Source organism: Neoarius graeffei, chromosome 5 (assembly GCF_027579695.1).
Source record: "Neoarius graeffei isolate fNeoGra1 chromosome 5, fNeoGra1.pri, whole genome shotgun sequence".
Taxonomy (NCBI): Eukaryota; Metazoa; Chordata; class Actinopteri; order Siluriformes; family Ariidae; genus Neoarius; species Neoarius graeffei.
In genome coordinates, this window is record NC_083573.1 from 7,325,982 (window position 1) to 7,338,729 (window position 12,748).

The 12,748-nt window shown below is 39.6% G+C and overlaps 1 protein-coding gene across 3 annotated transcripts in view; it reads right to left on the reverse strand.

The window, feature by feature from the left end:
• Positions 1-10,543: 10,543 nt before the first annotated feature.
• Positions 10,544-12,748, reverse strand: part of fmnl1b (formin-like 1b) — a 108,315-nt gene continuing 106,110 nt past the window's right edge. For all 3 annotated transcript variants that reach the window (XM_060920381.1, XM_060920380.1, XM_060920379.1), the window contains 2 exons: positions 11,206-11,320; positions 10,544-10,811 (listed from right to left, as the gene is read on the reverse strand). In XM_060920381.1, coding sequence (XP_060776364.1) covers positions 10,711-10,811; positions 11,206-11,320 — 216 coding nt within the window. In that variant the 3' untranslated portion in view covers positions 10,544-10,710. The remainder of the gene's footprint in view (positions 10,812-11,205; positions 11,321-12,748) is intronic.

Consider the following 12,748-nt stretch of genomic DNA (forward strand, 5'->3'; position numbering starts at 1 on the left):
GGGGGAGGCCTTGAAATAAATAATTTTTCAAAATGCGTATTAATTAATAAACAGGTTCTAGATATTAAGAAGTTTGGAGATAATGACCACAAGTTTGGAGTTTGTACCACATACTTAACATACACTTATTTTTTTCAAGTGTTTTTCAAGGGTTTGCTTAAACTGTTTTTGAGAGTTTTTATTTAGTGGCGTTTGGTGAAATAATTTCCCTTAAATTTAAAATAACGGGAAAATAAGAAACAATCGAAAAGTAATGTTTCAAAGCTGTTTATTAATTCTTCGTCCTGCACAAACTAGCCCCATCCTTTTGGCTACGAGCGGAGCCAGCTGGTAGATCAGACTTTTGCCATAGCCGGTCGGCAAAACAGCGAAAACGTCCTTCTTGAAAAGGAATGAGCGGAGAGCCTCTTCCTGCTCATGTTTCAACGAAAACTCCAAGTCTAATTCTTCTAAAACTGATTCCAAAGCGGAGTCAAACGCGCGCTGTTCACTAGCTGTAGCCATCTTTCCTGTTGTGCTTTCTCCAGCGTCGCGCAGCTTTGTCATCACTCCTGCAAAAGCCCGCCCAAAGAATCCAAACAAAAACCTTGCGTTGTGATTGGCGGGCACGATTTGATGCCCGGGGTGTTTTTGTTTATATGGTGCGAGGCTAGACCCACTCGCTAGGCAAAAATATTTTTGGCCGCTAGGCGGGTGGGTCTAGTTTACTAGGCTAGTATTAGAAGTCTGTCTAAAATGAAATCATTTCCATAGCTGAGCTGCACTGATGGAAGCTGAGCACTTTTTGCAACTTCCTGCCAATGTACAGTATGTAGAGCAATAAAGACCCCGTCGATGAACATCCTGTTTTATGCTTCATCACGGTTCAGTGGTAACTGTATGAATTACCTGCTGATGGCAGCAGTGATATTGTTGCGATGGATCTGGAGCACCCATGATTTGTAATAAATGATTTTGTAAACTAGCAGAAATGGTCAGCCATGATGCCCCTATGAAAGGACAAGTGGGCGGGGCCAATTTTGCCTTCCATACTCGTGTAACTTGGTATATTCCTGATAAATTTCAGCATAATTACCAAATAATTTGTAGCGGTCACTGAATAACATGCTTTCTAATCAGAAACTGAAAAACAACGTCAACATGGAAGTGATCTGTAGTCGGTCTTTCACGTTTCATTCGCACACTCGCACCCTCCATTTTTCTCTCCTGTTTCAAATTTGTATCCCACAATGCCTTGCATGAATGGTGAAAGCCCACCACGTGATGCCTGACGTAGTATCTTGAACTGGCTCATGGTGAAGCAGGAAAAAAAAATAGCAGAGAATTTCGGGCCACGTGGTGATAAATTCATGAATTGTTCTATTTAAAAAAAAAAAAAAGCCAGAATAAAATTGGAAGTCTGTTGAAAAATCTGAAAGGCAGCCAACCTTTAAGAAGCAGTGCCAAATCCAAACACACCTCGGCTGATCCAATAGATTTGAGGTAAGGGGAAAATTTTCTCATTGATTTCTTACCAAAGTGTCCCAAAATATTTTAGTCAAAAACAACCCCCCCCCCCCCCACCCCCACCCCCGGAAAAAAAAAAAGTCACGGTATAATTCCACAATGTTATACTTTTGATGAACTATATTTGGTGGAAGTACTGAAACTGAAAGGTGTACCCAAACTTTTGAGCAGTTATGTATAGCAGGGAGTCCTCGATCACTTTTTATGTGACTGTTTTTTTTTTTTTCTAACAATTTTGGTGAATTAACATTTTTGTCTCTTCTCTTCTTTCTACCCTTGCTCACCTTTCCTTACTTGCTTGCTTCATGCTTGCACATCTCTCCTCTGGCTAATCCACATTCTCTCATTGCTTAAATGATATGCACCTTTTTGGCATGCATCTTTGGCAGGCATAATCAAATGCTGCGCTTCATGCCTTAAAGAAAGGAAAAAGATACAGATTAAGGCCTGCTCTTCTTCAAATAGAGTTTCGGACCTTAAACATAAAGTAGTTTGGGGTTTTTTTGTTGTTGTTTTTGTTTTTTAAATCTATCCAACTCATAGGTCTAATTATATACAATTGCTCTTTTTTTTCTGAGGCATAACCCTTTTTGCAAACCAATTCCCATGTCCCTTTCTAGCCAATCACAGCCTCTTTCTCTCCTTACTGGCATGTTGCCATTAATTTCAGCCAATCACTGTCCTTCGCTCTGTCCTCCCCTGAGATCTGATCCTATCCAAGGTGATTAGACCATGAAGGTGAACCGTGAGGACGTCGCATGCACCGGACCCCGAGTAGGATACTGAACGGCAGACTTGCACGTTATATCTAATACATTAGGGTAAGTTAGAGTAAATAATGTAATAATGTTTCACTGTGTACAGTAAAATAACATCAACCAACATCAGCACCATGGGGTATTTAACCTGGAGCCCATATACAAGTGTGATGTGAGCAAATGTATTTAATGTATTGAGATCAGTTCCTGGGAAAACTGGCACCTCACGAGTGGGGAAAAAGTTTAGCAACAAAAATGTATTTTTGAAGAAAATTTTGCTTCTTTACTTTTGCACTGGAGATAAGTCTATATATATCTATATATCTATAAATAGCAAGCATAATATACTAATATAATAATGCGAACCATTACTAGAATTCTATCTGAACCCAAAATCTTTTTTGGAATTAACTATCAGACTCTTCTTACACTTAATTCCCTCTTCTTAAGCTACGTAATGACATCACTGAGCTACTACGTTTACGTCGGAATAAAACACAGCGAGCATGCTGTCATAGAAACGATAATCTCCGCCTAGACGGTGATTGTTTTCCGTTAGTGTTTTGTTCCTGTTACGCCACAGCAGTTTATCAATAATTACAGTTCTGAAATGATTAAACATCTTAACACTGTTTTATCCATTTACGGTCAAGCCGGAAAGTCTGCACACCCCTTTCACCTTGTCCATGTTTTATTACGTTACAGACTTATTCTATAATAGATTGAGTTCATTTTTTGTCAGAAAATTCGACACAAAATAGCCCATAATGACAAAGTAAAAGCAGGTTTTTAGAAAATATGCAATTTTATTTTATTGACAAAAATAGGTTATTTGGGGGGGGGGCGGCACGGTGGTGTAGTGGTTAGCGCTGTCGCCTCACAGCAAGAAGGTCTGGGTTCAAGCCCCGTGGCCGGCAAAGGCCTTTCTGTGCGGAGTTTGCATGTTCTCCCTGTGTCCGCGTGGGTTTCCTCTGGGTGCTCCGGTTTCCCCACAGTCCAAAGACATGCAGGTTAGGTTAACTGGTGACTCTAAATTGACCGTAGGTGTGAATTGAGTGGTTGTCTGTGTGTCAGCCCTGTGATGACCTGGCAACTTGTCCAGGGTGTACCCCGCCTTTCGCCCGTAGTCAGCTGGGATAGGCTCCAGCTTGCCTGCGACCCTGTAGAACAGGATAAAGCGGCTAGAGATAATGAGATGAGATGAGGTTATTTAGGGGTTACATATCTGTCCACACCCTTAGCCTAATACTTGGTTGATGCACCTTTGGCAGCAATTACAGCTTCAAGACATCTTGGGAAAGAAACTATGAGCTCGGCACGCTTGTTTCTGGACATTTTTGCCTGTTCCTCTTGGCATATCCTTGCAAGCTCCGTCAGGTTGGATGGGGAGCATCGGTACACCAGCTGTTTTTGGCCTCCTTCCACAGATGTTCAATTGGATTCAGGTCTGGGCTCTGGCTGGGCCACTCAAGGACATTGACAGACTTTCTCCGAAGCCACTCCTTTGTTCTCTTGGCTGTGTGCTTCGGGTCATTCTTCACCCAGTCTGAGGTCCAGAGCACTCTGGAGCAGGTTTTCTTCAAGGATCTCAGTGTATTCAGCTGCATTCTTCTTTCCCTCTATCAGGACTAGTTGCCCCGTTCCCACTGCTAAAAAACATCCCCACATCATGATACTGCCACCACCATGCTTCACTGTAGGGATGGCATTAGCCAGGTGATGAGCGGTGCCTGTTTTCCTCCAGACGTGATGCTTGGTATTCAGGCCAAAAAGTTCAATTTTAGTTTCATCAGACCAGAGTGTCTTGTTTCTCATGGTTTGAGAGTCCTCTAGGTGCCTTTTGGCAAACTCCAAGAGGGCTGTCGCATGCCTTTTACTAAGGAGTGGCTTCCATCTGACCATTCTACCATAAAGGCCTAATTTGTGGAGTGCTGCCTGGATGGTTGGTCTTCTGAAAGGTTCTCCCATCTCCACAAAGATACGCTGGAGCTCTGTCAGAGTGACCCTCAGGTTCCTGCTCACCTCCCAAGGCCCGTGTTCCCCGATCGCTCAGTTTGGCCTGGCGGCCAGGTCTAGAAAGATTCTTGGTGGTTCCAAACTTCTTCCATTTACAAATGATGGTGGCTACTGTGCTCTTTGGGACCTGGAAAGCTGCAGCAATTTTTCTGTCCCCTTCTCCAGATCTATGCCTGGACACAATCCTGTTTCTGAGTTCTACAGATAATTAAGTTGTAGAAACATCTCAAGCAATATCAGTGGAAACAAAATGCACCTCAGCTCACTTTTGGGCGTCATATCAAAGGGTGTGCACGCTTGTGTACATGTGATATTTTACGTTTTGAGATTTAATAAATTAGCACAAATATCTAAAAATCTGCTTTCACCTTGTCATGATGGGCTATTTTGTGTAGAATTTTGTGACAAAAAATGAATTCAATCTATTGTAGAAGTTGTCTGTAACGTAATAAAACGTGGAGAAGGTGAAAGGGGTGTGCAGACTTTCCGGCTTGACTGTATAGTTACGTTTATAGGAATGAAACAAGTCAGTTCCGGTTATCGGTTGTTATAGTAGCTATAAACAGTCATTCCCTCTAGAACCTTTTATTTTCTGTCTTGAAGTTAACAACAACAAAAAAATGGAGCTCGTCATGTTACAACGAATTAATGTTTTTCTTTGTTAGATAATAGACTTGTCTGCGATACAAGTCTTGACGCAAGTTGTTACGATAGAATTAGAACTAACGTATTGATCTAGACCTGTAATTTGACTTGCAACTGCTACAATAGAAAATGAATCAACAACTTCCAACCAATCACAATCCAGAATTGAAGGCAGGGCCCAGCTGTTGTCGTGTTGCGTTGTGTTGTAAAACGTCGTTAATGTATACTCGACCACCAGGTAGCTAATTTATGAATATTTATTAGACGGACTTCCGTTAATTCTTGTGTAGCTTCAGGGCGTGACTAAAACAAAAGAAAGCAAACTTATCTTGGCTAATCAACTATTTTTGGAGGGTAAAAGGGAAAATTAACTTTTAAATTCGCTTTTCTGCCACACGATACCTCGAAATGAACAGAAAAGTAACAATTAGAGTATGTGTGTGTATGACGTAACTTAAGACGAGACCTCACTAAAACGCAGATCATATACAAATTCGAACCTGTGGTAACTGTGATTAATTTCCATGCATTTCTTACCAAAATTGTGTTGTTGAAATATGCCGATATAGTGTTTGTATAATTAGAATCTTTTTGTATTTTTGTATCTTAGAATGAGAGTGCATTGAAATCTGAAAGGCAAAAAGGTAACGTATCGACCGAGATGCGCTTATTTTACAGAAAGCTAGCATGCTCTATTCAATTAGATTCTATTCTAATGCAGTAATTGTAATGAAGAATAATGACCGATTGCACAAGAAACTAAAGGATGAAGTGATTCAAACCCTATTTTCACCAACACCGGTCATTTCGCTTCTCTTTTTAATTCAGATTTTATTCATGCTTGGAACAAAAACACAAGATAGAGGCGTTTTTATCTGTCCAGACAATCAGAGTTCTTTGAGACGTGGTTGTACTTGCATTTTACGCACTCTAGGATGCAGACAGAAAGCTCCGCCCCCTTTTTGTCTCTGCGTTTGTGGTATAGTTGTAGAAATGACATGTAATGTACAAGTTAGTTTTATTTTACATTCCTATACTACTGTCGTCGAGTTAAGTTTTTGTCCCGTTATTGTTGCCGTACTTCTCGGCTGGGTAGTTTGTGTTCCATTAGTATCGCTGTCCCATTTAGTTGCCATGTTTTGTTTTCATTCTTTATTTTTATCCCATTCGTGTTGCCATTGTTAATGGCTCTCTTGCTTTTTCCTATTCGTTTTGCAGCCCTGTTACTTTTTCTTGCCACAAAAGTTTTTTTTTTCCTTCCCCTGTAATTATTTTCACCAAAGGAGCAGTATTTTGTTCCAGTAGTTTTGACTTTCTGTTTTGTTTTCGTCCTGTTAGTGTTGCTGTAGTTCAGGTCTGTCTTGTTTTTGTCCCATTACTTTTGCTGCAACATTTACTTTTTGTCCTGTTAGTGTCGCTGCCCTGTTACTTTTTGTCCATTTACAGTAGTATTGCTGTAGTTAAGGTCTGTATTATTTTACTCTCATTAGGTTTGCCTCCTTGTTACTTTTTGTCTTGTTCGTGTTACCACAGCTGAATGCTGTATTGTTTTTGTTCCATTAGTATTACTGTTCTGTTACTTTTGCTCTTGTTAGTGTTTGTCCCGTTAGTTTTTATCTGAAATAAATTTTCAGGCCTTGCAAATATCTACAAGAAATGTCTTTGCAAACAGTTGTGTATCTTTTTAATTTCATTACCTTCCAGTAGCTGTACCATAACTCGTGGATTAGCGGAGCGACCATAAACCCATTAATGCTTCGAATAAAGAAAAATAAGCATTGTTCTGCATCTTAGAGTATGGAAAATACCATGAATGAGACTTACTAAATAATGTATAGTTGCAGTGGACTTGTAATCATTGCTGCTAGTCCTGTTAAAGTGGATCGACTCGGACACTCAGCCAGTTTGATACACCCCTGAAAAGGTGGCCACTGGCATAAAAAAGAAAAGTTTGTGTGTTGCACTTTAAAAAAAAAAAAGGTTTAAATTCTTGGTTACTAGCCAACAAAAATCACCAACGGTCAACACAAGCACAGTTCTCTTGACGCTTCAATCTGCTTGTCTGCAAAATAAACTCTTGTTGCTAATAAAGCACATGCTGTAGGGGTCTCAGAATGAAAGTGTGAAATGAAAAGTGTAGAAAAACACGACCTGTATATAAACTGTGCTATTCTAGTGTACTAATTTAGTGACTTTGTATGTAAGATTTTTTTAAGAAATAAATGTTAATAACAAGATGTTAGTGAGAAAACAATCGGAGCTCACGCAAAATTCGTAAGCTTCCTAATGAGCAAAAGCACATTTCATTTGGATGAAGTGTTACACCCACCCACTCGTGCTCTCTCTCTCTCTCTCTCTCTCTCTCTCTCTGAGCCTTACCTTATCCATTAGTCACTTTTCACACAATGCGGCTCAAGTGAATCCTTACGAATTTTGGCGTTGTGAGACCACGTTGGCGAAACTGCATGTACAGTATATCTGAAGTCTGCATGCAGAAGCAACTCTGTAAGCTGTTTTTGAGTGTAAAATAGAAATGAATTCTGTATAAAAAAAGATATTTTTTGTTAAAGATAGTATCATACTTTGTGTTGGTGGGCCGATCTCACTCGCTTTACTGTCGTCTGTAACCCTGTAACAAAAACAATTGTTCAAAACTGACAAACCACGAGCGATGTATTTCACTAGCTAGGAGATACCCAGTAGCTCATCCATGTTAAAGAACGTGTCGAGTGTTTACAAAATAACCATGTGATTATAACGATAATGACTGAATGCACATTTTGACCAATATGAATACAGCTGTATGGAGAAATTATAATGCTGCTCTTGTGGGGGAAAAAAATATGAAAATTATGTACCAGAGACTGTTGGTTTTGTATATTAATGTTGTGTTTTTGTGAGTATTAAAGTGTTCAATCTTGTACTACGGTCTCAATTGATGACTGAATCCTGTTCTTTATCATCCTGCTCTCTTTATCTTTTATTATTACACAAATTTTGGGTCACGATTGGGGATTTTCACTTGACAGATTGTGTAACACACACACACACACACACACACACACACACATATATATCCCTTTAGACTTGGACAACCTTTATTGTCATTCAGTATACACCAAGTGTACACCGAACGAAATTTCGTTGCAATTGGCTTAGCAAAGAAATAAGTGTATTAAATTATGCAGCAACAAAAATGTTTATAAAGTGCAATAGTGTAAAGTGACCTGTGGAATTAGGAATGTTCAAGTTATAAATAGAAGTTTAGAGTTTGGGTTTGGAGTTCAGCAGTCTGGTGAGAGGCCAGAGGGGAGAACGGTCCATGGTGAGGGTGTGAGGGGTCACTGATGATGTTTCTGGCTCGAGACATGCAACACCTTGGTGCAATGTCCTGAATGGAGGGAACACCTGTTCTGCTCAATCATGTGGCTGGTTTGAGCAACAGCAACTCAAATAAGCACTCTTTTTACAAATGTGGTGAGCAGAAAAGCATCTCAACACAGCGAATCTTGAGGCACATGGGCTGCACCAGCAGAATGCCATATCACATCATGCTCCTGCCAGCCAAGAACAGGACTCTGAAGCTCAAGTGACCACAGGATCACCCAATCTGGATAGTTGAAGACTGGAAAAATGAATAAATTGGTCACTGTGTGTATATAATTAATAATATATCGTATAAATCATTTTACTGTAAACTTTCAATTTTTAGACACACTGTCACTAAAATATAATAATTAAAAAAAAATATCATCGTGATGGTACACTGTCAGAAACAGGGGTACAGTAGGAGTCCATTTCTGTCCCCTAAGGTACAATCTACACTAATGTACCCCCTAGGGCTCATTATTGGACCTCAAGGTAACTATGTGTACCTTTTTAGGGCCAAAAAGGTACATATATGGTCCCAATTAGTATATAAAGGCTACAAATAAGTACCTTATAGGGTACTGCCCTAGTGACAAGCCATTGTACCCCTAAAGGTACAGTAATGTACTTTATTTTCTGAGAGTGTATATGAAATGAAAACGTTCTCTATTGGCCTTGGCAGATCTTCCTGCATCTTTGAAGCTGGACATTGGCGCTGAGATGAGCGCACAGGCCAAAAGATTACTGATGTGAGGAGGCGGGGCTTTCAGCTAATATCACTGGACTTAAAACACCTATGCTGCTGTCAATTGTTCCAGAGTCAGATGACAACTGGCGATCAGTTTTATTCGGGGCGGGACATCTCATGTGAGAGTTCTATCTTGGTGTATTGTTGAGTGAGGACTTGTACTGACTTGGTCTGTTTCATATTAGTTGGTTTGTCTGGAAATCTCAGTTCAGTTGCCTTCAATATCCCCATCCCCATGATGGGACAATTTGTTTGGAAATGCTTGTTTTGCACTTTTTTTTGCAGTTATGTGAAACATTTACATGGACACTATCAGTGCTATAGTGGCTAATACTGCAATTGATTCATCAAATTGCTTTTCAAATATATTCATAAAAAATATTATTTGGAGCATTTCAGTCCATAAATATTATTGCAGCAGAATAACAGTGAGACAACAGGCACTATGCTTTCCTTCAGCCTCCTGGGTTCACTCCTGTGTGGAGTTTCTGGGCAAACTAAAACTTCCCTTTTTGTTGTTTGGTCAGTGTATAACTTGTGGCTCTTGCACAGTCTGTTCTGACAGCCCTGGCTTTGTTGCTGGCTGTTGTTTTTTCTGAAGGTATAGGGTGGTGTTTCCTGTGGTTAGGGTTGGGTTGTATTTTACAGTTTAATATTGCATAAAGGCACCTAACAACAAGATTCCTGTGTGTGCGCAACTCGGACAATAAAGTACTTCTGATTTTCAGTCTGACCATTGTGTGTTAACCTCAAACAAGTGTTACCCTGTTATAACGGTGTTACAACTGTTACTACAATGCTACAAGAGTCCCATTAACAATGTGCTGTAAACATGTAATTACATGTCCCTACACTTAGCAAGGTCTGCTTGAAATGTCATAACCATGTAATTAATGTCACGACTGTTATTACATTACAATAACATGGTTATTGCAATGTAATAACCATGTTATTACATTGTAATAACCATGTTATTACAATGTAGGTTATTGCAATGTAGGTTATTGCAATGTACTAACATGGTTATTGCAATGTAATAACATGGTTATTACTCGGTACTAACATTGTGTACCATGTAAAAACCATGTTATTACATTGTAATAACATGGTTACGACATTGTAATAATCATGCAATTACAATGTCATTTCCATGGTTATTACACTAATTACATTGTAATAACCATGTAATTACAATATCATAACCATATTACATGGACATTGTCATTACTAAGTTATAACGACTTGCTGAGGCTGTTTCCCAAAACCATGTAATTACAATGTTAACCCAACACACTATTACTATGTAATTACTGTTACAATTAATACAAACATTTTACCATGTTTTTGTGTTACTCATCATTGAAGTCCACCTGAATATAACTGGACAATGGGTATTGATCTTTTTATTCAGGGTACATAAATTAACATTACCCAATATAAAACTTATTCATGCCATCCAGCTCATAAGCTAACATGATTTGTTAACAATATATTCAGGCACTAATGTACATCAGAAGTAGTTTTAAATACAGCAAGTTAAAGTCCAAGTCATGCAAGAGTAAAAATGATCAGTGGGTCTCTTACAAGGAATTTGACACATCTTGCTCGTATGACTAAACTGTTATTATTCACATCATGGAAACAAGTAGAATACACGGCCTATGCATGTTAGAGAGAGATATCTGAAGACACTTGTAGCTTTTGTGCCGGTTTCCATTTGTAGCTACGTCTCCCGCTGTCTGCTCTTACGTAGGGCTGATTCCTCAGACCTGTTCAAGTGCACATACACACACAATCACTACAAGATTCAAACAGTGCCTCGTCGAATGTCATAAAAAGGCTGAGTCAATACCAGAGAAAAGGAGAAACAGAGATAAAGTCTACAAAGGGCTCAAATCATTGAAGGTGGAATCAGAGAGCAGCTGGGATGAGCGCTTTCCGGAACGAGCAGTGAAAGGAACAGCTTTCAATGCTAAGAGGTAGAAAGACAAGACAGTGAAGCAGAAAAATTCAGAATATACAGGAATTGTGTCTTAAGAGGATCGAACAGGAAACAGAAAAGCTCAAAGACAGACCAAAAAAAAGGTACAGTCAGGGATTTGTAGAGTTGCTCATTTTTCACTAAATCACACACACAAGCTCTGGTGACTCGTGACCGCTGACCTGTAATGATGTCCTCAATTGTACCATCCTTGCCTTCACGCATCAGAGGAGACACCTGTCTTCGCTTCAGCTCCGCTATCAGGTCCACCTGTGCCAAGCGTGGCGTCATGGGCCTCTGCTCAACAGCGAGAAACAAATGGTTGTGAACAGGTTTGCTCTGCTTTCTGGATGTTTCTCTGTTCTAATGCAAAAATATGAATTTAGTTTTTTCTCAAAACACTCCCAACATCAGCCTTCCAAAAAGGGGCTTTGGATCATGCTTTTGGAGTACGGCGGTAAACCAGTAGAGTCTGAGGACATGCAATTTTCTGTTTGCCCCTCCCTCTTTCTGTATTTGAAAGTCTTAATTTCATGTATCGAAGATCACATTTAAGTGAGATATAATTTTTTTTTATTCTTACTTTCTTCACTATAGGATGTTTTCACACTTGGTCCCTTTCAGCCATCTAACCGAACTCAGATCGATGACTCAGCATTTTTTGCGCATATGTGAACACTCCAACCGTACCCAGACCCCTTTAAAGCAAACCGAACTGAGACCACCTCTGGAGGTGGTCTCAGTACGGTTCGCTAAAAATCAACGGTACGGTTCGCCTAATCTGCGCATTATGAACAAAAAGCGCACCGGGTTCACTTCGCCTTTTTCACTGTAGTTTAACCTTCTTTGTTTGCCGTAGTTGGTCACGTGATTGTAGCAGGGAAACTCAACTTCCTTTTGGAACTTACCACAGCCGCTGGAATAAATTATTTTCCTTAATCCGCACTATTTTGATCAAAGAATACAGCAGGGCAAGCATGGCAGCAGACATTTTGATTCAAGAGAAAATTACCCAGAATTCTGTGCACTGGGGGTCTGAGGGCTCTAGAGGACCTGGTGTGAACAGAAAGAGGACTGAGGCCCCATCAAAGCTTAACTGGACCAGAAAGAGAACCCAGTCCTCTTTGTAATAAATTCACAGTGTGAACACAAAAAGAACTGAGTTCTTTTTCTGTTGGTCCACTTTTTGGTCCACTTAAAGAGGACTGAGTCTGGTTCCTTTAAAGGGGACCAGGTGTGAAAACACCCTAAGATGGCCTTTCCTGGATCCTAACTCGCTTTAGGCCTTCTCTCTTATTTGTGTTCATTTTTTTAAACCTCTCCTCTATTTAATTAAAGGTTATTTGTATCGGGTTTTTAACAGAAATCCAAGGAAAGCATAATTTGATATAGTTCAGGGTTTTATGGTAACCTCATATGTTCCTTATTTTAGTGAAGATTATTAACTAAAAGAGAATGTCAAATCCCACATTGTACAAATAATGAAGTTACAAATAAATTCTTCAGTTCTGTCAATCAAGCAAAAAAAAAGTTGTTTTTTTTAAAACAAAAGTGGCATCCATAATAAACATGGTTAATGGAAGAAAATTCGTTGGAGAGACGAGAGATCGCTAATGTGAGATGAGGAAAGGGGGTGGGGCTTATAGCAGTGTCAGGTCATTTTGGAAAGTTCAGTAACTGTCAATCATAGCAGATTCTTATGGTGATGGTTTCAAGTAAATACTT